The following is a 25,942-nucleotide window of genomic DNA, read 5'->3' as shown; positions in this document are numbered from 1 at the left end:
GATAATTTTTTGGGAGTAACTTTTGTTGGTGAGAGACAAGCTTTTGAGCTAGGACAGAGCTTTTCTCAGGTCAGGGAAACCTATTAAAAATGTCATGGATAAACAATTTTTTTCAATCTTTACTTAGCATAAAGCAGTCTGATGCATATTTAAAGGCCATTTGAAGTCAAGTGGCCTGTTAACATCCCTTTAGTCAAATGGGTGGATTGTTAACCCCCTCTAATTATCATTTTTCTATGACTTTATAGAAAACAAGTAGGGACCGCTTTGTTTTACCCACACAGTTATCAGGGCAGTTAGTACATTGGAATGGGTACACCACATGTGATGTGTGTGCATAGGACTATGAATCTTGGAAAGGTGTCTGGTGAAGGTGCCTCTTTGAGTTTGTATGTTGTGGTTTGTGAGGAGCTTGCTTCTGCTACTGAGCTTTGAGTGACTGAGAGGTTTGGAGGGTGGAAGAGGTGGTTCAGGAATGATTTCTCTCCAGATTAAGTACGGGTTGTAGTTACACTTACTTGAGTTCTAGCATAGTGTGTTAGGTGATCACTAGAGGTATGTGGTTGGAGGATTTTTATTTTTAATAAAGCAGGTTTTTTTCTCTGTATATTTGGATGATTTTTTGGGGGCTGCATTTACTTCTCTAATAGCATTATTGATTATCCTTGGAGCATATTCTGTTATATCTGAGTGCCTGGCAGTAGATATTAGATTTCTTAATGTGCTTTGTATGATTACTGGATTTATGAAGGTAGGTGTAGTAGTCAGTGGATTTCTTGTATATAATTGGGGAGTTGAATGAACTCTCACAAGAAAATAAGACTAACACTCTGTCACTTGTTACTCCCCTGTAAATCAAAAGCATTCACTCTATACCAACCTCTGAGTCTTCATCCTCAAGGGAAATCTGCACAATCCTTTCAAAAGACAAGCCTGGGAGCTGAAATTGATAACTTTGCTAGACACTAAAAATCGTGGACTTAATAGAGACATTAAGTTTATGGCCTCTTACAAGAAGCTATAACCCACTAACACTTCTGCTCCCGTAAGTTTGCCCCCTCCCCCCCTGCTTTCCTTTCCTCTTTAGGACTGCAGGAATGTTAATGGGCCACTTCAACTTAAATTGTTCCCTTGAAATACCTGTTAAATACAGGTTGGACCTTCATGTCTCACACCCCGGGACCCGGCTGGTCCCGAACACAGGAATTTGCCATCCCAGGGGAGGTCCCCTGACACCGGCCTCCCAGGCACCCATTGACTCTGCTTCTGGCCCCAGCCAGCTCCCATTGTCTTCAGCTGTCTGTGCTGCTGGCCGTGGCTGGACCCCTCAAACCCTGGAATTCCCAGCTGCGCCGCTTGAGGCCCCTGCCGCGGGGCTTGCTGTGCCACTGGAGTTCCCGTCACTGCCTGAGCCCCCTGCCACAGGGCTTTTAGCCACGCTGCAGGGTTCCTTGACCTGCCTGAGCCCCTGCCATGCTCCTGACTATCGCCAGGGGCTCATACAAAGCTGCTCCCTCTAGCTATGTGCTACCGGTAGAACCCTAAGTTCTCCCTAAATAGCACATTGCTACAGGGAGCAGCTCTGTACAAACCACTGGAGCTCCCCACACGGCCTGAGCCCTTCCCATGGGACTCCTGGCTGTGCCAATGGCACCCCAGTGCAGGCAGACTCCTTGCTGCGGGGTACTTAAGCCGCCAAAGCTCCCTACTGCAAGACTCCCGGCCACATTGCAGGATTCCCTGTGCCGCCTGATCCCTCTGGCGCTGTGGCCTCCCTACCCATGGGATATCTGGTCCAGGAACATCTGTGGTCCTGCCTACCACGGTTGTTGCCAGACCAGAGAGTCCCAGTTTAGGGAGTTGCACTTTCATATCTCTGTTTAGAGTAACTACAGATTGTAACTTTCTACATGATTAACTAGTGAGCATAGGCGTACAGGTTAACCTTCATGGCTGTCTTTCCCCACTACCTCATACTGCTGCCTCTGTATGAGAGGCAGCAGCATGTGGGGAAGAGGGCAGATGGGAGCCGGTACATGCGGGCAGCTAGTTTAAAAGTTGGCTTCTGATGTGCAGTTGCTTCCCGGGAGCTGACTGCCACCCTGTATCTAACCGCTGAAATTTTCAGTGGTTATACATTTACTTAAGTACATTTTAACATACCTAATACTAAACATTCTGCTTCACCTTGTATTTAGCTGGGATGCTCTGTGTACCTTTCCTAGTTCTGAGGACTTCTATGTAGCTCAAAAGCTTTTTCTCTTCATCAGAGTTGGTCCGATAAAAGAAGGTAACTCACTGTGACGCAGTGTACCAATACCTCAGTGAGGCTGGAGGAGTTAACATGGCCCAGCTGACTGAGAGCACCCCACCCCCACAGCCCTAGAGGCTGGCTATAAAAGCCTCTGGAGCTGCTCAGTCTGGGCTGACTGCCATAGGAGAAGGGGGTGCTGCAGGAGCTCCTGGGGAGGAGGCTCAGCCAGACCAAGTAGTAGCAGCCAAGCTGAGAGGGACTGCAATAAAAGCTTCCAGACCAGAGTGTGAAGATGGAAAAGGCTTCTTATAAGGACTGGGTAGGAAGTAACCCAGGGTGGGGAATTGCTCCTCGAGGACTTGGTGTGTTGAAGTGGAATTGCTTGCAGAGCTAGCAGAGGATAGAGTCCTGGGCTGGGACCTGGTGGAGAGGGAGGGTCCAGGTTCCCCCAACCTTTCCCAGGTACACCCACATGTGGGAGCTTTGTCTATTATATAGTAACACTGTGGCTGTTGAGCTATATTGTATACTACAGAGTATATGGTCTCTGAGGCCATTGGGCCGTATTGTGTATAGACTCTCTGGCTGCTGGCATGTTCTACCCTGAATACAGGGGGATTGCATGTTGACTAAGGCTGCTGGACTGTGTCAATTCTGTGGCTGCTAGGCTGAGTTACCTGGATGCAAATGTTTAGACATTGGCTGATACGCCACTCTATCTTGAACAGGAGTCCAAGGGGCTGCAGCGGACTTTTCCCACTCTCTCTGGTGGGTGGACAAGGTACCCCTTGACACTCGCCTACCTTTTCTTTCTAATATCAGTAGATGTGGAGACTCAGGCTACGCCTACAGTGGGAAGGTTTGATGATGAAAGTGCTGTCGACATGTGAAAGTCACCAAAAATGAAAACCGGTCAAACGAGTTTTTCTATTTCCCATTGTTAGCATTTCATGGCCACATTGCTAACATGCTGTTGACAGTGCAAAGCAGTGTGGGTAAGCATCAGTGTAACCTTCAGCTGCTAAGCACTGTGGGAACACTCAACATAGCGCAATGCATGTTGGGAATATGAGAAAATATTCTATCAGCCACCTCTTTGCTTGCCAGCACTCCATAGGCTTCAGTCTTACTTTCACGTTTCTTGAATGACAATCCTTGCTACAAACTCCAGCATCTGCTGTAAGAAATCATGGCTCTCGCAATTCTCTCCCATGTTGTGATCAGTGTGCTTAAGTCATCATGCCTTGCAGCACAGCTACTTCTGTATTTGATGTTTGGATAGAGAAAGTTGCATGTGCAGCCATGGATGCTGATGTGTGGGTGTGCAGGGGGAGCTGCTGTGAAAAGACTTCTTTATCTGTTGACAGTGGCACCTCTGGTATTGGTTGCGCTGCATCTGGAGAAGATTCTTCAGTGTCTATTTTGGTCTTTTGTGAGCAGTAGCATGCACTTACCAATTTGTGTTTTTACTTCAATCTCAATAGCTCTTTTCTCCTCTCTTCTGTGCTCGAAGCATTGAATGACATAACACATCATTGAATGGCTCTTCTCTGTCTTCCTGGGTTTTTTCCTTAGCTCTTTGCTGGTGAATGCGCTAAGGATGTTAGAGCACTTATCTGACTAATCGTGTAGTCAAACAACTACACAATTAGTTGATAAGTGGGTTGCTCTGCAGAGTCACAGCCAGGGTACCTCCCGGAGCCTGCTCAAGCTGAGACTGATCGTTCTTGGCCCGTGCGGGCTCTTGACCACTTCAGCTCTGCATTTTAAATGTTGTAAGAGCTGCCAGGAAGGGTTTGGGAGTGTCATACCACAATGGTGGGGAAATGGCAATTCTGCCATGGAATCTCCAGGAGAAAATTGATAAGTACATCAGACAAAGCTTCGACACCATCTCCCAGCAAGTGTCTGTTGATATCTGTGTGCACATGGATGCTCTGTTTGGACATAACGCAGACCCGAGAAGGACTTAGCCAGCTCCCAGAGAGACAGCTTCTGTTCATCCTGTGCCGTTCCCTCCCTCCTTGATTGCAAGAGTAGCTTTCTCTCCTGGCTGCACTAGAACAACTAAATGTCCTGCATGGCCTCTTCTCCTCCCCCCATCTATACTACTGCATCTTAGCACGCTCCCTCCTTTGGCTGCAGTAGATCAATTTTGCGCTCTGCATGGCCCCCAACCATACCACCTATATCGCTGCCTGTGTCTCTTCCCTTGCTTCGTACTCCTTACACAGTTGCTGAGACTCCTCAAAACATTGGGACTTGAGACAAGTTCCTCATTGCCTGAGACACTGGTTGCCACCCGATTGACTCTAAGCCCTTCATCCATTTCCGCCTCTTCATCAATAACTCGTGTCTCTCGGACACGTGTTTCTGATGACTCTACTATGGAAAGTATTATGGGAAGTATCCACACTCCCCTTGGGTGTGGACATGAGGTCCCCACTGTTGGCAAAGGCAATTTATTAAATATAGGGCCTGATTTGGAATGGTGGTATAATGCCTTTGTTTCAGAAGAGGGTTCGCCCTGGAACCTGCCATATCTAATCACTGGCAGATTTTACGGATTCAAATAAAAACGGACTCACTTTCAAATTTAACAGGAGTGTATTGTAAAAACACAAAAGGTGAAACACTACAATCAATAACAATGATGATTGGTTCAATAACAATGAACCAATACTGAACTACTCCAGCCCCTCTCCCTCTGATAAAACAGGAGATAGCAAAGATAACCATAGGCTACCAGTGGAATACTGTACTCAGTCAGAGGTCCGATGGAACAGAAGCAGGTGCTCAGGACCTTCTACCCTATGGCTATGGACAGCCGTAGGGGAGGAACTCTGAGGAGTCCTTAGGCGTGTAAACCTCAGCAGTGTTAGAGCAGGTCAGGCAAGGTAAACGAACAGTTCAGTCTTTGCTTAATTGTTGCCTTGGCGATAGAAAACAAAGCTGCTCGGTAATCAAGAAGCTGTTTCGGTGCTGCACAAGGCCTTCTCCACAGCAACAAGCTTCACTTCGTGTAATTGATGTCCAATGACTTGGGACGCAGGTAGCTATGGACTCACTTGTGTTGGGCAGTTGCCACAACAGTGGGTCCAAGCACCCTGATGGTGGCAGTGGGATGAGGTCTGTCTGTAACTTGAGATGGTCCCTGCCTTCACCACTGCTCCTAGGTACAGCAAGTGACTCTCCTCTGGGGTGTGATGACGAACTGCCAACCTGATCCTCTCAGGAATCAGTGTATTTATGAGTTCAAAGGTGGGAAAAGAGCTAGAGTCCTGTGTGTAGACAAGTAGAAGGACGTGTGCAGATTTCCGTGCCCTGTGCACATAATTGGTGCTATGTGCACAACCACAGTGCTGTGTGCAAAGATGTTTAGGCGGCAATGTCTCTGTCACTCGTGACCGGTTCCCTTCCAAAACCCTGACTCCATTTTGAGTTTACCAACTATGTCTTACCACCAGCCAGGATTGCATCCAGTTCTTTATAGAAATGGCATGTTTTGGATGCAGCACCGGACTGGCTGTTGGCCTCCTTTGCCTTATGGTATATCTGCTGGAGTTGCTCAATCTTAACTCTGCATTTCCATCTCACTCACTCTTTCTGAGACAGGGCTTTTGAAATGTGGCCTTGTGTCCCGGTTCCTATGGGTCACGTACTCAGAACCCCATGGGTTGCCTACCACTGCTTTATAACCTTTAAAACACAAATTGTCAGCATGTCAAAATATACAAATAAATAGTCTTAAATAAAACTCCAGTAAGATCAAAAGCTACATTTTTCTTTCTTTGCCTATTTACAAATTTCAACTATTAGTATAAACATTTTTCTATTAGTTTGTGTGTGAATAGTGAAATTAAGCCAGGTTAAAAAAAATCGAATCTTTCTGAACTTAAAAATAATACAGCATAATGATCACTTTGGCAATAATAGGCCCGTAGAGAGAACTGATAGTCTGTCATGCATTGTGAGCATTAACATCAATTATGAATTTTCATCATATCTAATATTAAATATTGGAATGAAAGTCTAATTTTTTTAAGTTCTTTGCTATGACAGTCCCATGGGTAATATATGCAGTCTCCTAAACTTACTTTTTCAGTTTTTTTCAGCTTTGAGCCAAAAGTCAGAGAATGGGTGACGGGTTGGATCCCTCAATTATTACCTGTTCTGTTCATTCCCTCTTGGGGCACTTGGCATTGGCCATGTTGGAAAATTGGATACTCCATGCATATGGACTACATATAAGCTTTCTTGGCCCTTAGTTAAAGACACGCTGTTGAACTTTTCTCTCAACTGTTTGTTTTAGGAATTGGTGTAAACATATTTGTTAAATAAAACAGACTTTTATATGGAATTTGGATTAAAAAAAACCCCTCTCTTCAATTAATCAGGTTTCATTTTCATGGATTTTCTGATGTCATTAATTAACCTCTGACCTTGGTAATCCATTAGTCTTCCAGGACAGATAAGGCTTGAGTTTCTCTTCATCATCAAGCAGCAAAATTGTGCACAAATGAGCTCTTCATTTTAGTGAGTCACTTTTGCTCTAGCGAGGGGGAGGCCACAGTTCTCAGAGAGACCATTCAGATTGTCTTGAGAGCCTAATAAAAAAGGACTCAGAAATGGCTTTTTGAATATGTGCAAGGTATATATAGGATTGAGTGCTCCACTCCCTCTGGCAAACTGAGAAAAGCCAGTTGCAACTTTTACTATGCTATCTGCACTTTGACCACTTCATAACCATGCCAATCACAACTGTTTAGGTCTGACTGCCCCGTGAGCAGATAATTCTCCATTATATTCAACTGCCTTGCCTTCGGTGGAACTGTTTTTGACACGGGCTATAGTTGGGTAGAGATGTCATGAAGAGCCTGCCTTTCCCTGTGCTCAAAAAGCAACGTACTTAAGTGTCACGGGGGAGAGTGCGTGAAAAAACAGAAAAGGAGAGAAGGTGACATACATTGGAGGAGGCAGTAGGGAAAATGGTATTAGTGAGATTCTGTTTCAAATGTAGAAGATACTTGTAAGCAAAAACAATCTCTTAGGCTCAGAGCAGAAAACTTGTTCTTTCTTCTTCCTAACCTTTCCTGTAACTGAAATAGCTAAAGAGGTTTCAGACATTCAGACTTTCTGTAAATGAGTCATCTCTGGATTAAAACCAAGCACAGAAAGTTGTAGCCCCAACGAATATTTTTTCTCAATATTGTGAGAAAAAAATGGGATCGTAATCATGTGTAGGGTTTGCTTCTGTTAAGTGTTAAAAGCTATATACTGCTAATTTGTGTTGAGAACTTCATCAAATAAGTCACTTAACAAAAAATTAACCTTTGTTTCTTGTTAGCAGTGCTTCTCCACTTTATTTTGAATTTGTGTAGCACTGGTAAAGAACTAAAGATGAATCATAAATGATGCAATTTTATCCTTAATTGTAAGGCTCTGGTATTTGAATCAAGGTTGTGTAGGGGGAGGAAAAAAGATGTCACCCAATGTGAAGAAGGCACCATTAAACATAACAGGAAACTATGAGCTTATGCAACTGTTTTTATGTTTGTCGTTCTGTAAATCACAAATTTGCAGAGTAAAATGTATGCAATAGCATTCTTAGTAATAATGAGTTAGAGAGATTTTTATTTTCTGGTTTTCCTGAAGAATGTTTCAGAAGAAAATATATTTAAATTGCTTATGAGTGCATATTTGGAAGTCTTTGCTAATTTCTGTCTATCTATTCAAATAGTTACATTTAAACAATTAGTCATAAAAGAAGAGGCACTTAGGCCTCGTTTATACTTGCCCGGAGATGGACATTCCAGCGATTAATCTTCTGCAGTCGATTTAGTGGATCTAGTAAGCACCCACTAAATGAAATGCTGACAACGCCCTTGTCAACTTGGATACCCCACAGGGTTACGAGGAGTAAGGGAAGTTGACAGGAGTGTTTATCCTGGGGCGGCTTCACTATGGGGTGCTTGACAAAACTTGGGTTTAAGGTATGCTGACTCCAGATACGCAATTTTCATAGCTGGAGTTGTGCATCTTATGTCAAATTCCTAGAGTAGTGTAAATCTGGACATGGAAGCCTGAATAATTGCAGAGTAGGACATCAGAAGAAAGCGAGCCACTGGACTCCAAACTGACCTTTGCAGGTATTATAGAAATGGATGAAGATATTTAAAATTGGTGTAATTAAGACTTAACAAAATACATTCAGGATAGGGTTTTGGAACTCTGCATCTTCCCCACCCTCCGGCAGTAAATTTTTAGCACACTGGCAAGCAGCCCGGTTCAGTCTCAGCTTGTGCTGGGTCCATGACCTACCCCTGCTGTAGCTCTGCATTTATAGTGTTTTAAGAGCTGAGCGAAAGGCATCCCAGCTTCGTTCTGGTTTGTGCTGGGTCCAGGAGCTCAGACGCCCCCTCCCCGCCCTCGGACAGGCAGCAGAGACAGCAGCATGGGGCAACGGGCAGCCCATACATGTGGGGAGTTGGTTTTTAAACTGTCTCCCCAGCTCCTGCCTGGCACCCCATGCTGCTGCCTCTGATACAGAGGCAGCAGTGCAGAGTGGGGCCAGAATGCATTGGCTGCTGGCCCCATCCCTGGGGACTATAAGGGATAAGAATTCATGAGGTTATTCGACTATTCAATTAATCGATATTTAATGTCCCTAGAGTGCACTGGCTGATGGCTCCGTCCTCTGTAATTATACATAGTTGAATTAGCTAGGATGTACCCTATGATCCAGATGAAAATTTGCCATCGTGTCCTGCACATGCCTGAAAGCCTTCCTGATTTCCTCTATGCTTATCATACAGACATCAAGGCCTTCTGGATCAAGTAAGGGCCTTGAAGGCCCAGAATCAAGGTCCTGAGCTTAATGGTGCAAATTAGTATCAGTTTAGCTTGTTTCACATAACTGTGATGCAGTGCCTTTTCTTATTACTAGAAGAACAATAACTGAACTAGGGATGTTAAATAGCTACTAATTTGCTAGTCAAGTAGTCGATGGAAGTTCCATTGACTACTCAACTAGTTGATAAGCACTTCCATGTTACACCTTTGAAATGTACAAACGCCCCAGCAGGGGGCTCTTTTACATTTCAGAGCAGAAGCGCCCGTGTGGAACCCAGAGTCAGCAGGACTTCTCACTGGCCCTGGGCTCCATGCCATGTTATAACTTTGAACTGCACAAGAGCCACAGTGGAGGCTCTTCTGCATTTCAAAGTGGAACTGCCCATGTAGAGCCTGGAATCAGTGGGGGACTGAGTCCCCCGCTGACCCCAAGCTCCATGCTGTGCCTTCTCTTTGAAATGTACAAGAGCCCTGGCCAGGGACTCTAGTACATTTCAAAGCTGGCACACGGCTTGGAGTCCGGGATCAGCTGGGGAGCTGAGCCTGGGCTCCAAGCAGTGCTGCCGCTTTGAAATGCCATGTGGAGCCTGGGGTCCACTGGGGACTCCCCAGTTGACTCTGGGCTCTATGCAGCGCTGCTGCTTTTAAGTACCTCCTTCTTCCCTTCTCCCCACCCTCCCTTGCTGCCTCTATCTGATAGAATCAGTGGGAGGGAAGGGGGAGCAACTAGTCGACTATCCTGTTGACTATCGGATAAGCATTTGCTTATCCAGTAGTTGACTAGTCCTTTACATCCCTAATCTGAACTGCTGTCAAGCTATCAGGATATTTTGGGACAGGTAAACTTTGTCAGATAAGTTCAGACCCCTTTATTCCAGGGATATTAGCTATCATAGAATACTAGGACTGGAAGGGACCTCGAGAGGTCATCGAGTCCAGTCCCATGCCCTCATGGCAGGGCCAAATACTGTCTAGACCATCCTGATAGACATTTATCTAACCTACTCTTACATATCTCCAGAGATGGGGATTCTACAACCTCCCTGGGCAATTTATTCCAGTGTTTGACCACCCTGACAGTTAGGAACTTTTTCCTAATGTCCAACCTAAACCTCCCTTGCTGCAGTTTAAGCCCGTGTAATTGACTAGTGTAACTGCATGAAATCTTAGTGGTTACATGACTGTTTAATAGTCCCTGGTGGTAGGGATGCGTATTGGCTCCAGCCTACTCATTTCACCTTCCGTGCTGCTCCCTCTCTATCAGAGGCAGTAGTGTGGGGGTAGTGGAGGCAGGCCGATCTGGTGCTCGTGGGGAACTGGCTTTTAAGTTAGCGCCTCATAGGCACTGGCTCCCACTTACCCCCTCTCCCTCCTTTGCTGCCTCTGATAGAGGCATGGGGTGTTGGGGGGAATGTGTGTAGTCAACGAAATTAACCAATAAACCCAGGCTTATCAACACGATGACATCCCTGCTTCATTCCAGCAACGGGCAGAGGAGCCGTGTAGTCATCTTTACAGACAAAAGTGGTGTTTAGCTCTGACGTTAAGACACACATTTAAGTTAATAGAATTTTAGATTTTGTTATGGAATCTGTTACCCTATTTAGGGATCCCGGAATGCCTTAGCTTGCAATCTGTTAAATGTGTGTGTCTACTTCTTTTTTTAAGCCAGGAGGTTTAGCCACCCTGAGATACTATTTTTAAAACATAAGAAGAGGTATATTATCTTTTCCACCTAAAAAACAGTAGCTTTTCATGTTTGAGGGTAAGCCATTCATTCTTTGCTTCTTTAAGCTGCAACTTTTGTGTTCCATTTTGAGTTTTTTTTGGAGACCACTACATGCAACTCTTCAGTTTCCTTATATTTGAATCTGGAGATGGGTATCTCTTGGATAAAAGATAATTACTTGTGTGTAATTTTTGCTCACTGAAGATGGTCTGTTTTGGTTTAATAGTCATCAACCCTGATTCCTCCTCCAAGTTTTAGTTTTTCTGTAATTTGTATTTACACATAATTGGCTCCTTCTAGGAGTTACTACCTCTTGTTTAAAAGGAAACCTCATTTGTACCTTTAGGTACTTTCCCAATACAATAATAAACTAACTTTGAATTGTAGGTGTTGGGAGTAGGACAGCATAGCAAGTGTTTGAGGCATACCTTTGGATGCCTTGGAGGCTCATCAAAACTATGGGAGTTCCTGACTGGTCTCACACAGGAATCATTGACTCGAGAAGGGGGATTCATAGAGAAAGCTGTACTTAAAAGAGCAAGAATTACAGGTAGGTAACTTTTTTCTCCTTTTCTTTATAGGTTTGGAAGAACAGCCTTCTAAGATGCTGAAAAATCTGGATTTTTAATTATATACTACTTTAAAGAAATATAAGGCGTTGAAGAGTGAAGCTGCCTCACAGTTTATTTTATGGTATCTGTTCCTCTTTTTTTCTGTATTTAATATCAAAGAAAGACCATGAGCACAGTAAGTATTTTTTAATGAAATAACTGTGTAACTGGTTATCTAGTCCATTATTATTTTTAGACTTATGGCCATTTTAGACTTGCACCATTTGAAAACATAATGGGTGTGTGTAGACTGGCCAATTTTTCTGGAAAATCAGCCGCTTTTCCGGAAAAACTTGCCAGCTGTCTACACTGGCCGCTTGAATTTCCACAAAAGCACTGACTTCCTACTGGTAGAAATGATTGCTTCTTGTGGAAATACTATTCTGCTCCTGTTCAGGCAAAAGTCCCTTTTGCGCAAAGCTTTTGCGCAAAAGGGCCAGTGTAGACAGCTCAGATTTGTTTTCCGCAAAAAAGCCCCAATCGCGAAAATGGCGATCGGGGATTTTTTGAGGAAAAGCGCATCTAGATTGGCATGGACGCTTTTCCGCAAAAAGTGCTTTTGCGGAAAAGCATCCGTGCCAATCTAGACGCTCTGTTCCGAAAATGCTTTTAACGGAAATCTTTTCCATTAAAAGCATTTCCGGAAAATCATGCCAGTCTAGACGTAGCCAATGTGTGGTGTGAACGACCTGGAGAAAATGGAGATTGTAATAAAAGTAAATTAAGGTGCAATGTAATCCCATATTGGAATAGTCCTGCTTTTGCCCAAACTAACTGAAGGTATTGGAATCTCCAATTGATGCAGTTGTGACCTACGCCTTGTGATCACCAGTGATCACATGAAGCCATCTTTCCTGCTTGGCCCAACTAGTAAGAAGCATTGTGGTGTGCCTTTACTTTGGAATTTACAGTTCAGATATTGAAATGAATTCATACAAAGAAGTGTATGTTTTAGTCTTTGAAGTAGAATGTTAAATACTACTGTAAAGGTCTGTGCTAATACTAGCTTTAAAAAACATTCTTTTTACTCGTAGACTCAAAGAAAACGTCGTGGAAGAGCCATTAATTCTAGACAAACGCAAAAACGAAACAGACTAGTAGCTTCAGTTACAGAAATGGCTTCAGAAGCAGAGCCAATAGAACTTGAAGAAAGTGGTAAGTTTAAAAAAAGGGGTGGGGTGGATTTGCTTTTGCATTTTTGGGAGCCTAAATGCATAGGTGTATTAGGGATTTGTGGGGCCTCTTTTTTCCACCCTTTGTCTACAGTCTCTCTTGTCCCCTGCCCTGCTTCTCTTCCCCCTTCCAAACTCTCTAGCACTCCTGCTGGGGAAATAGGGTCAGAGCATGGGGACTTGCCCTGTCCCCCCTTCAGCACTCCTGCTAGAGAGATGAATTGGGTTGTGGGGGCTTCACTTGACGCTCCTATCACAGTGCAAGAGTCTTTTATAATCTTCTTGATATCTGTTTAGGCCCTCTGCCACATATTGGAGGAGGTTGTTAGACTTTGTAAGACAGTAAGCAGCAGCGCCTCTACATAGTGACAGTTTTGCACCTTCTCTTATTTGACAGTGCATTTGAAAGTTCTTGGGGGACCTTGCTGAAAGGAGTATGATGGTGGGAAAGTTCCTAGGTATCATAGAATAAAATAATGTAGAAAACTTGTTTCTCTAAGAGTATTCAATTAATACATGAAACTAGTGGTACTTGCCTCACACAATATGTAAGACTATGAGGAGGGTGTTTGTGTGTATGGAATGGGCGAGAAAAAAAACTTCTGCAGTTTCTCTGTTGCTGCAAATGAAGACGTGTGCTAGTAATATTGACTCTATTAGCATTTTAATGAGGCTCTGAGAGCCTGAGTAAGTAATGTCTGCCGTAATGAGGAATGGGGGACACAAACTGTGAGCACTTGGTAAATGGTAGCATTATATAGGTTCATCCTGTGTTGTGCCTTGTGAAATGTCAGGTGTTCTACAGCTCTCCATTGCTATTACCTTAACTCTTACTGTTTGTATTTTTAAGCTGGTGAAGAAGTAGTAGATCTCACATGTGAATCTTCTGAACCTGTAGTAGTTGATCTAACTCACAATGATTCTGTTGTGGTAAGTAACTATTGGTGTACTTACCTAATTCTCTGGTCAGATTACCTTTATGCTTTGATCCTTAGAGGTTAGAACTTGGAAAAAGTTTACAGGGCATCCCTGCTATACGCCCAAGATACTTTTGCTATTCAGCCATGTTTTTTTGAATGTATGTAAAGCGGGGAAATTTTTACAGCAGCTGACGTCCATTTGCGCAAATTGACCTCATTTTATGCATGTGACAGAAGAGTGGGGAATGGGAAGACTTAAAACGGAAAAGTGATATAAATATCAGTCAAAACAGTTCATTGGTTAAACTATTACAATTGGAGGTTTAACTGATTAACCATTGGTGGGGCAGGACAGGGTCCTGCTGTATCTGTGGGGCAGGCATGGAAGGGGTTGTTCCAGGCCAGCCTGACCACCGCAGCCGGCTGAATGCAGCCCACAACCCCATCAGTGCTACGAGGAGTCCTGCCTGCTAGGGCTGCTCCAGCGCAGGCAGTGGCCAGGGTCCTGCCTGACCATCACACTGCCCTGTCTGTCACCCTTACACAAGCAGAATTCTGCTGGCCATCCCTACGTAGTCAGGGCTGCTCTGGCCTGGTGAGGCTGGCTGTCCACCAAAATTTGGGAAAGGTCTAGCTACTGGATTACCCAGTAAGCATTCCTAATATTGACTGGGTAATGGTTAAACTTTTACATCCCTAGTTTTAACTGAATACTGAAAACCTCTTGTTATAGTACACTATCGATGCAGCCAAACTGCACAGAACAAATGCTATCTGATGAACAAGATACAAGGGTGGGATTTTCAAAAGTACTCCGCATAGGTCTGTTTCTGCTCCTGTGGAAATAAGTGGAAAATTCCTATTGACGTAGAGAAGAAGATAGGTCAGTGAAATAGTTTAGAAAGTCCCACTCAAGTTGTCTGAGGAAAAAAATCCATTTTTGAAGGAGGTGTTTGTCAGCCTTTTATCCTAATATTGACTGATAGTTGCAATATACAACTTTGCATGGCTTGCATCTGTTACTGTAGTAACATGCCTTGTTACTGTAAAATCCAGCTGTGACTTATCTTGCATGAGGGTGTGTGGCCAACAGCACTAGTTTGACTTCCAGAGTTGGTGATATGTTTCCAGCCGTATACATGATTATTGCTCTAAGCAGGCCTCATTCCTCCTGGCAATGCTTATAGCTATGCTCATTCTCATTCATTTGTAGCTAAAGTTTTCTGATATGTTTGTAAAGCACACAACAAAACCTAATTCTTTTTTCTCTTCTCTTTCCCTCTTATTAATACAAGATTGTTGAAGGTGAGTAGTCATATTTCTTATATTTCCAATTGACAATGGAATTGTAACCATTTGGCTATGCTATGTATAGTATGTGCACACATTACTAACAGAGATGTTTTCCACCCGACTCCCTTTAATATTGTCTAACTTGTTTGTCTTCCGGAACGTATTGCTTATATTGTCAAACTAAACTAGTTCACTGAAATGAAATCAAATTTATTGCTATTAATTACTAGTAATCAACACACTCATTAACTCTTCAAATGCTGTATTAAATAGTTTAATCGCAGTGAAGGTTTCCTTAATGTGCTGTATCAGCACTTAACTCTTGAAATAACCCCAGTGTTGTGGTTGTCCTGTGATACAGTACTCAACACTTACTACAGATAGTAGAAGTTATAGTTTCAGGAAGTAGACTAAATTGGAAGATACGAAATCTAATTTGTTGGTCCGCAATGAAGTGAAATTTGGCCAAAATATCAAATGCTTTGTACAGTTGGACTTCACAATCCCCTGCTTTATATAAATATGATGAGACACTTTCACGGCTTCTTATTAAAGTATTTGTAGAGCAGCACTAATTCCCAAGACTTGATATATTTTAGACACAGACAACTTAAAAGAATACTCAGATTTAATGTCAGGAAATGTCAGAATTACAATTGTCTGTGCAATTTTACTTCATTCCCCTTGTTCATAGGTAGCATGATATTTTTCAATTACTTGGTCAGATTAATGTTCTACAGAATCTGTCATTCAGTGCACTAACTGATGGTGCTCAGGAATGAATCAAGGTTACACAATGAATTATAGTGTTGTCTGTTGGACCTTTGCTTCTTTTTAACATCTTTCAGAAATTGAAAGGTACGTAGTCAGTGAGGCAGAGGTCTGAAGGGAAGATAATCTCATGTTTTATGGCACTGACTGCTGCTCTAGAGAATTGTATTCTATCCTGTCTCTACCTGATGTTGTGGAATTTACTTAAAACAAACTTTACAAAGGTGGCTATTAATAGTGCACTCATTTTCTGAGTGCCCAATCTGTAAGAGATGAGACTTCTGGATGTGCTGAACGTTCTTAGCTGCAACTGAAATTGGTGGAAGCTCTACTCTGAATGTATCCAATGCTATAAAATGCTGAATACTGTGAAAAAATCATCCTTGGTGTATCAAGTTGGGCACCCAGGATTAATGAATGCTTTTGACCTTAATGTCTCTTTGCCCTGCTTCCTTACCTGTTAAATAGGGCCAATAGTACATCTTACCTCATGGGTGTGGTAAAGACAAATTCATTAACATTTGTGAAGTAAATAAATGCTACTGTGATGAGTGGCATGGGAAAAGGTCATGAAAATATCTTAACATTTTTGTATTTACAGCAAGAACAGAAGGGGGTCACCTTGTATAATGCATGTCAAAACAAATATTGAGTAGCTGCTCATTCAGGCTATGTCTATAGAGCAGCATTATTTCAGAATAACTGAGGGGCTTCTGCGTTTGAAATGTACAAGAGCCTGGCAGAGCTCTTGCTGTAGTTCTAAGGTGGAGGCATCCTTATTGACTAGTTGATGGAAATCCCATTGACTGTTTGATTAGTTAATTAATCTAAATTTAAGATCTCTTGTGGACACTGCAGTCATTGTTTCAAAATAATGGCGAGCTGGAGGACTTCTTACTCCAACTCCTCTAACCCTCATTTTATGAGGAGTTAGGAAAGTCAAAGGAAGAGTTCTTTCTTCAACTTCCTGCTGTGTAGACAGTGCCAAAAGCTGAATTAAGCTATTTCGAGGTAAGCTATGCAATTGACGCAGCTCAGGTTGCATAGCTTAATTGGACTTTAACCCTGCTGTGGAGAGCAGACATCCTGTGGAAAAAGCATGTGATCGTAATAAAGACTGGGCCGCTGGGTGAGGTTTGGGACAAAGGAGGGAGGAGTTGCACCAGGCCCCATGCTCCCCAAGGGATGGCTGTGGTCATTGAGTATGGCCTTTTTTAAATGGAAGCTTCTGTGGGTTCAGGTACCAACTCGAACAAGCTTTTGCTGAGTTTGTGCAAACAGGCTTCTTCAGAAGTTTATAAATTGGACAAACTTGGGTATATTTTTCAGTGAGATGGTAAAAGCCAAATTGCTGACACTCGTGGCCAAATACACACACTTCCTCTTGACACTCAAATGTCAATTTCCTGCTCCAAAGCATAAAGAGAATAGAATTTCTCAGTGTAACTATGTACATTTTAAAAACATCTTTAAGGTAGTGTTTCTTAATCTGTTTTCAGAAATAGCCAACTGTGTTGCTGGAATTTTCTAAAAAATTCATCCTGAATCAGACACATACTTAGTTTAGTGATTGTAACTACCTTTGTTTAAAGTGTTATTGGGGAAGAGGCAAGAGCTAATTTTATAACTAGCATAGCGAAAGAAGGGTTAGTTGCAGCTTTTAAGGATTACCTGTATTATACATATGCACTATAGAGCTGTATTCCTGACTAGGACTCTACGGTGCATATGTATAATATGGATAATCCCTAAGAGTTGCAACTGAACACTGGAGACAATAGCTTAAATGAACACTGGAGACAACGTTATCAGCCATTTCGAATTAAGCTATTTTTAAAAAGCCTCCTGCATGCTGTTGCCCATGTTCTGGTCTTTTTATTGCTTATCTCTTCCTTTACTATACAAGTTAGCTCCTGCCTCTTCCCCAATAACACTTTAAACAAAAGCAGCTACAATAACTATGCAATGCAGCTTCCTTCTCAGATGTGACAGGATGCAAAACTGAAGAACTTGTCTGTATGAGGAAATTTAGCTGCATAATTACGTTATATAACCATGATATTAGTGCCATCATTGTGAAAGTAAGTCTACTCATGTAAAAAAGGTGTGAGACCCATATCTGTTCTTCTAGTTGGAATAAGGACAGTTAGACTAATTTCAGTTTTAATATACAATTTTGTATTTGTTTGGGTAGCTGGAAATGTTAAGTTCTACAAGTAAACTTGCTTTTAATTAAACTAAATACAGATGTGCTCATTTAAATAGTGACACAACAGTGCATATTTAATGCATTGGAGAAATAATATAAAATCCTGGAAATACACCTAATTTAACAAAATTAAATTGTAGAGAATCAACGTCAACGGAGAAATCTAGGACTAAGAAGCCAACGTCAATCTGATAGCTGTATATTAAGTAGTGATGATGAAGATGAATCAAGAGATAATGATGTATATGTAACAAATAAAGTGTCTGGAGATTTAGAAACACTGGAAGATGAAACTGCAAGTTCAAGGTATGTACTCTATGCAGTTTCCTGTAAACATGTAAAATGCAACATGTATATGTTTAAAAAACAAAACAAAAAAAACCACTTGACAGACTGAAAAGGATGAGTGAGGTGGCATCCTGTATTCTGTCATCTCCTTTGAGAACAGTAATATTAAAACTGCTATTGAAATAAGGAGAAAATGGAACAGTATGTTTAAATGACGGCAGGGGACTGGACTTGATGATCTCTTGAGGTCCCTTTCAGTTCTAGTATTCTATGATTCTACAATATTGAGACAATAATACTGGTACTTTTTTTTTAAGTCACCTGAAGACACGATATAGAGGAATAGCAAGAGGAAATGCTAAGCAAGAGGAAATGCTAATCAAAAGCTACAAATTATAACTTTACAGCATTGTTCTTTCTTACAAAGTTCAAGGACCATTGTGAGAGGCAACTGTTTTCACCAGTGAAAACACCCACCAAGATTTTTTTCTTATAAACCTTTTATAATTTTTGTAGCTTTCCTCTGAACATTCCACTCATCATTGTCTCATGTGGCAGCTAAAATTGGACATATTACTCCCATCGTAGGCCTTGCCTGTCCTGAGTGGAACAACTGCCTCCTGTGTCTTATGTTGGGGGGGGGGAGCAACAGGAGCTGAGTCAAAATGGTAAACTGGTTAAGTACTCTTGTTTAACTGGTTAACTGTTTTAACATCTCTAATCTCCATGAGACCTCTGTTTCTAGGGATCCATTATTGGTGCTCTGACTTTGAAAACTATTTGGGGAAAATCTTTCAGCTTTCTTCTCAGAGAAATCCCTTCATTAAATCTGCTAGGTAGAATGGCTCGTCTTTGTGGACTCTTGAAATTCTGTAAATTTTCATTCACCAAATCCAGGCACAACATTTTCATGTAGAATGACTATTCTAGCATTCAGCTCTTCCACTACATTCAGTGCAGTCTCCAGTTTTGTATTACACATTTCTTCCTTTCCCCTCACCTATATAAATCGGCTATTGCTACTTTTAATACTTCTTTGGCACTGAGGTCTGCAGGTGGAAGCTATAGGTACAGAACCTGAAAAGAGGCATAAAATCTAAGTCTAAAAACTCTTCCTTTGAAGGCAATAGGTCAGGCAACATTAGAGTAAGTCTGAGCTCCTGAAGTGGTACAGTTATTGGGCAGGAGTCTGATTTGGCAACACAATCAAATTAATCCTGAAGGAATGATAGTATTAGATCTGTTTTGAAAATTGCCAATCAAGTGATTCAAACTTTCTGAGGATCAGCATGTAGATTTGTTTGATGTGAATTCAGTGCTCACTCAAAGAGGTAAATTGCACTGGCTGCAAGTAACCATTGTGTAAACTTACAAAAATGCCCCAATACCACTTCTGACCTAAAAATCTGGCTCCTTAGCCACTGGAATCTGGTGGTCACCAGACAGCTACATGAGTTGACCTTATTTGGTATAATAACTTGGCCGTTGCTTAATAGAAAAAAAAAATGATGAAACTTAGTTTGACCTAACTTTTGTCTTGAGTCTGACAGTTTAGATGCTAATGTACAAACCCACTGTTTGACCCACCTCTCGGGTAGCATTTAGCCACATGCATGTTGGTGGTTGAGGAGTTACATATATAAAGTAAGATTAATTGAAATGAGAATAACTAAAAAAAATGGAAGCATATTGCTTGCACTCTGGGAACTCCATTACCACATCCCTGCCATATCCTCTTTACTGGAATTTGCTGGAAGGCAGAGTAGGTACTGCCTCTGCCTGGGCAATTCACTCAAGCTCCAAGAAAAACTGTAGGACTTTTAAAACCTGAGGCACTTCTGTGGCAAAATCAGATCCTTGTATAAAACTAATATAAGGGACATGGGAGCACACATTAAATGCTTCTGTGGTCTGCTGTCCTTGGAGCTATCAGTTTTCTATGAAGCTGGGCACTAATGATGTAGATTGCCTTGGAGTGTGGTCAATATGGGTTAATGTAAATCACTGATTTTTATTATTCATATCAGCAAGCAGTCAGACTTGATTTTAAATCTATTATAATTGTGTTTTGTACTTGTACTTACTGTTGTTTTTTAACCATTAAAATATTATTTGAAACTAAATGTGGCCTTGTCACTAAATTTGCTGCTTTTTCCTTTCCTGGATGAAATATAATGTACATATGTATTTAAGCCATTGTAGCTTAACTCGGTCTTTATACGGAGTCTCTCTTTTTAATTTTATTATTCTTAGAAAATGGTGAATATTTTATATACTAGATTATTTTTACTTGTCATTTGTATCCATCTCCGAAAGGAAATTCAAACTCAATTCAGAATACATTTTGCATTTTAAATTAACTGATTTAATAAACAAAGGGAAGGTATGTCTCTGATGAAGTGAACTGATTATTTCGGGTCACCATGTCATAGAAGACTTTAGAAATAGTTGACTCCTCTCACGCTTCAGTTTTTATTTGATGATTGGAAGAAGAAAACAAACTTTCCTGCTGTTCCCACTTCAAGTGTCTTAACTTTGAATGAACTAGTCACTCATGTGAACTAGTTAAATAAACCAAAATAATTAAAATAATTTCTCTATACTTGCAGAAGAGGTAAAAGGTGCTGCCAAAAACTGGCTTGCCACATTAACAAATGTATATTGAAGATGTTTTGCAAGTGTCTGCAACCTATTCAGTGGCTAATTTTCTTTAAAACTTGGCAGGAAATGTGTACTGCTTAATATTAATTTTTGCATTTAATGTAAATGGTTCTAATAAGTTTAGACTTTAATGTAGGTTATCATAATTTCAAATTGAATTTTGAATGGGTTTATTTTTAAGATATACGCTAGTGTTTAGTGTAAGTTTAAAATCCATTTTTCTATATCTATTCTTGTATACCTTGAATGGTGGAACACACCAATATGTATTCTATTCTGACATGCTGTCACTAGTCATAATTAAGTCTAACCTGAATAACTTCAGCATTCCAGCCACTGGTGAAAATATCAGGAGAAGATTGAAGGGAAACTCAGAGTTCAAAATAAATAATAAATAAAATTTTCAAGCAGGCTTCCCTTGTGCTCTGCATAGTATCTCAATTCATAGTAAGTTCCTAAGAACCCTCCTTCCCCCTTCTCTTTGTTTTGTTTGTTTTAAAGTTCTCTTATTTAATTAATTTGTGATTTGTATTGCTTGATATATAAAATGATGTGGTGAGCTTCAGCCTATAGAGGGACTTGGAACTGAAACATTTACATGATGTTCTAAAATGAAAACTTGGAACAATTCAATTCGCCTATTGCAATTTTTTTCTGCAAGGAACAGCTAGTTCTTAAAATTGTGAAATCTGTTCCAAGAAAGCTTCTGAAGACTGTTGCCCTTCTGTGTATTTTGTATTCTGTACAGAACTGCAAGCTGACACTGTTTTCAAAAGTTACTTCCTTGTTGTTAAGATAGTTACATTGGGGATGAAGGGAAAGAAATAGTAAACATGAAAGGATGAATGAATGAAAACAAGAACCCTAATCTCATTAATGTAACAGATTGAGAGCCTCACATGAACAGAGCCCTTGTGAGCCTTTGCTTCAGTATAATAGGATTTGGCCTAAAGCCTAGTTTCTTGAATGTGAGGAAAAGAGGTTCTTGCCTGAGACAAGGCTATGTAGACACTAAGGCTATGTCTATACAGCAGCATTATTCCGGAATAACTCACATTATTCTGAAATAACATAGTGGACATCTACACAGCAAGCAGTTATTTCAACATAATGTTGAAATAATGTCAAGCTGGAGGACTTCTTATTCCAACTCCTGTAACTCTCATTTTACAAGGAGTAAGGGAAGTCAGAGGAAGAATGCTCCAGCTTGGGCTTCCTGCTGTGTAGACAGCACCAAAAGCCGAAATAAGCTATTTTGACTTAAGCTACACATTTGACATAGGTCAAGTTGCATAGTTCATTTTGGCTTTAGCCCTGCTGTGTAGATGTCATCAGACAAAAAATAACAAGATACAGTTGTCTGAAGTTTAAAGTGCTTGATGAAACTAACACATTGTTTTGGGGTTTTTAGGCCTTCAGGTACCGTTAGTTGTCCAATTTGCATGGATGGATATTCAGAGGTAAGAAACTACACCTTGTCTATAGCATTTTTTGTGCATTAAAGAAAAATTAAATGTGAGGTACAGAATGACTACATTTGTTAGCAAGTTGTATTTAAACCAAACCATTGTATACATTAGAGAAAATGTTTGTTTTAAGTCTCTGCATAAGGGTAATAGCATCTTCTCCAGGAGCTTTTGTGGGATTGTGCAAGTATTTAAATAGTAATTGAAATCTGATATGTTGAGCCATGTCATAAAACATCGTATCTGGAGTTACATTTGTTAAGGGTATCTTGCTCTTGAGAGTCTGCTCATGACGATGCAAGTATCCATGTTAAGTCAGATGCTGAATATTATGGATTGCAAAGATTTGCTGTTAACTACTTGTGTTATGCAATCAGTATTGCTCTTGTGTAAAGTTCCTCCCCCATAGACTTCAGCTTTAGTTTCTTCTCTTTCAGATTGTACAAAGTGGGCGACTTATTGTGTCAACCAAATGTGGCCATGTCTTCTGTAGTCAGTGCCTCCGTGATTCCCTTAGAAATGCTAACTCTTGCCCAACTTGTAGGAAAAAACTCAGTCACAAACAGTACCATCCAATTTATATATAAGCACTTGAAGTCTTCTCAGGACAGCCTTGACTGGATCTTGGTGAAAATGTAATGCATTTGTGATGCCTTGAAGACTAAAGGAGCAACAGGTTGTATGCCTACCCAACTGTAGTAAAATGGATTTTTGGAGGATTAACTTGCACATAAACAGCTTTTTTATGGTCCAGTCCTATTGTCCAAAGTACATTCTTGATTTGTCACTTGTTTGTGTTAAAAGTTCTTGAAAGTCTGCAAACACAAGTCAGTATGTATCACCAATGAAGCACCTTCTGATCTGTTTCTCTCTACTTCTTTTGAAGTGCTTGAACATGAGTTCTGGATTTTCTTTAATATTTCTTACTTTTAATTACTCCTCTGTACCTTTTCCCTTCCCTCAAACAAATAAGTTAAATTACAATATGAATAAATGTTTTCATTTGAATCTTAATGTGATGCAGGTGGCAGGCAGCAAATTACTGTTGCTATTGCATGTGGTCTTACCTCCAATGCAGTTTATTCAAATTGAATGAGTCCTATGAGATGTGAACACTTAATGTAATATTAAATTGTATACCAGGGTACTGCATTGAGCTAATACACTGGTAGCCAGCAATCTTCTTTATTTAACTGGAAGTCTTGATATGCAAACCTATATTTGTGGGCTCTTTGAGGTCTATAGTACATAGCCAAATTGCAACTTCCGTAATATCAATGTGAAAGTATTTTATTTCTGGGTATCTTAACTGCCCAAGAATCACTTGATTTGAATCACAATATTGAAGTATTTCCTAATTTGTGGTTAGGTGATCTTTAATTCTGTTCAGTGTCTCTCTACAATCATAACTGAGCAGTACATAAATGTGTGTTGTTTTTTTTATGGCCATAGCCTGAATACTAGACTAGATAGATCTTCGACTTCTGTAAAGCATACCTACTGCAAGATTTGAAGTTCAGTACATTCACTGTGCTGTGTAATCTGCTTCTGTACTGACAAGTCTGACAGGTTTTAGACACATACAGTGCTAACTGTTCAGTGGTATAATTAATCTCAAGTATATGTAATTCAAGCTTCAGTCACTGGCTAGGTATTAATGATGTTGGGGTAGGAATTCTGAAAAAGTTCAGTCTAATTGGTCACTCATTGTCCTGAGGATTTAAATGTGCAATAAAGCTTGTATAGCTCTCTTAAAATATGTAAATGTTTGGTCAGGTGCATGTTTGGTCCAAAGGCTGCATCTGACTTTGCGCCATTAACCCATTTACTATTTATTTTCAGGACTGACTTCTGAATACTGTGGAATTTTTGTCAGCACAAAATGACAAGGAGGATACGGTGCTTGGGTGAATTGATACATTTAACTGTAATATGTGGGCAAGAACTTAACATCAATTTTCTATGATCTATAGGTACCTGACACTTGGGCCAATGTTTGTTCCAGAATACAATAGTCTAACAGTATCTATAAAAGCATCTTTAAAACTGGTGGTTAGTCAGTGAAACATGAACAAAAATAAACTGCCAGCTACTTTGAAGGCACAGGATATTTTTTCAGGTTTGTGTCTTTATCCCTCCCCCCCCCCCCCCCCCCCCAAGATTTCCCAAAACAAATTTCAGGGTGTATGTAACTAAAACAGCTTATAAGTACTATGGAGAAAGGCTTATCTTAAAGTAGCTGCTCTAATTAGACATTTTAAACTTTGCGGGGGTGGGGGGCATTTAAGATTGTGCAATGTCTTATAAACTTCAGTATGCAGAATATGGTCTCTCAGTATGTTGACTGATCCTGGAGAAATTTAATACTTGTGCTACTCTAGTCCCTTACATAATCACGGTTTGTGCTTTTACAAGGAAAAGCCTGCTATACTGCAACTGATGCATCCTGTCAGTACTCATTACATATTTAAAGGGACATAATCACCAGTAATTCTCTCACCTGCATTGGATTATTTCAACCTAGTGCTAAATGAAGACTTAAAACATTTTCAGGACAGTGCGTATCTTTTTGCTTATAGAAAAATCTAAGATTTTTTTCTTTGCTTTTCTTCAAGATAAACTGAGCAAGAGCTTTAGTCTCTTAAAATTGTTTGGCAGCATCTGTCACATGCAGAAAAGGCAACCCACCATGACTAGTAATTTAGGACCACACTTGACTATTCCTCCCAATAGTTTCGAAATAAAAAGAATTAAGGTAAATGGATCTCATACCTAAGCAAATATATTTAAGCTTTTGTGCACAGGGAACGCAATAAGAGCGTATACATGTAAGGGATTAAGTAGCCTGTCCCTAGATCTTTAAGTACTAGCCTTAGATTGAATTGTGTTTTGCACAGTTTCCTCCATGTAACTCTCTTGGACTTTAGATACCACAAATTAGAATATTCAACAAAAGTTTTTAGCTTTTGTGACCCCCCCATTAAGTGCCAGATTTTGTTCATTTGAAAACAAATTTTAAACTTTAATATCAAAATGATAAATGTTAAAGTTAGATGATAATTTTAAAAAACTTGAGATAGATATATTCTTAATTTCCAGAAAAGGCAGTGGCTCAGTATAGCTCATGACATTTGCAAGAACTGATAGATAATATAAAGTTGTTTTGATTATGTAAATGTGTGTTTTTCCACTTGTCATTGTATATAGTTGAAAACTTTCTGTATTTAATTGTTCATGTTTGTATGTCAATCTACTTTGAACTCTACTTGTAGACAAATAATTCTTTTAACAGATGAAAATAAAACTATTAATTTGACCAATCAGAAGTGCTTTTATTTTAGTCCTCTGATATTACAAATAATTTTATTTGGGGGGAGGGGACTGAATTGATTGTATTTTCCTAAATCCCTATGGTTCCGCTTTTTTGGTAAACTTATCCATACTAGGTAGACTAAGATAAGGTACACCCAAGTTTTCCAAAATAATGTAATGCTTGAAAGCCTGTAAAGGGTAACTAAATAATTCAGTACTCTTGTACCGGTTCAATCAATACATAGTTAAGTATATACCTTCCAATGTAAACTTTTAAATCTGAACTGTCAAGATGAAGGGAATGAGAGGATAAGAAAGAAAAGGACAGGAGTCCGGCATCAGAGGATTGAGTTTTTAACTATTAAAGCACACCACTTTGCCAAATCTACAGAATTAAAGGGCAA

At 40.5% G+C, this 25,942-nt stretch overlaps 1 protein-coding gene across 1 annotated transcript in view; it reads left to right on the top strand.

The window, feature by feature from the left end:
- Nucleotides 1–25,549, top strand: part of RNF4 (ring finger protein 4) — a 28,178-nt gene extending 2,629 nt beyond the window's left edge. Inside the window, 7 exon segments of the mRNA XM_006134712.4 lie at nt 11,417–11,582; nt 12,481–12,601; nt 13,469–13,548; nt 14,834–14,843; nt 17,952–18,117; nt 22,172–22,220; nt 22,664–25,549. Of these exon segments, the coding sequence (XP_006134774.2) occupies nt 11,526–11,582; nt 12,481–12,601; nt 13,469–13,548; nt 14,834–14,843; nt 17,952–18,117; nt 22,172–22,220; nt 22,664–22,813 (633 nt within the window). The 5' untranslated portion in view covers nt 11,417–11,525 and the 3' untranslated portion in view covers nt 22,814–25,549.
- The last annotated feature ends 393 nt before the right edge of the window (nt 25,550–25,942 follow it).

This window comes from Pelodiscus sinensis, chromosome 5 (assembly GCF_049634645.1).
Source record: "Pelodiscus sinensis isolate JC-2024 chromosome 5, ASM4963464v1, whole genome shotgun sequence".
In the NCBI taxonomy this organism is placed as follows: domain Eukaryota; kingdom Metazoa; phylum Chordata; order Testudines; family Trionychidae; genus Pelodiscus; species Pelodiscus sinensis.
Note: the sequence above shows the minus strand (reverse complement) of the source record. Positions and strands in the feature narration are given on the sequence as shown.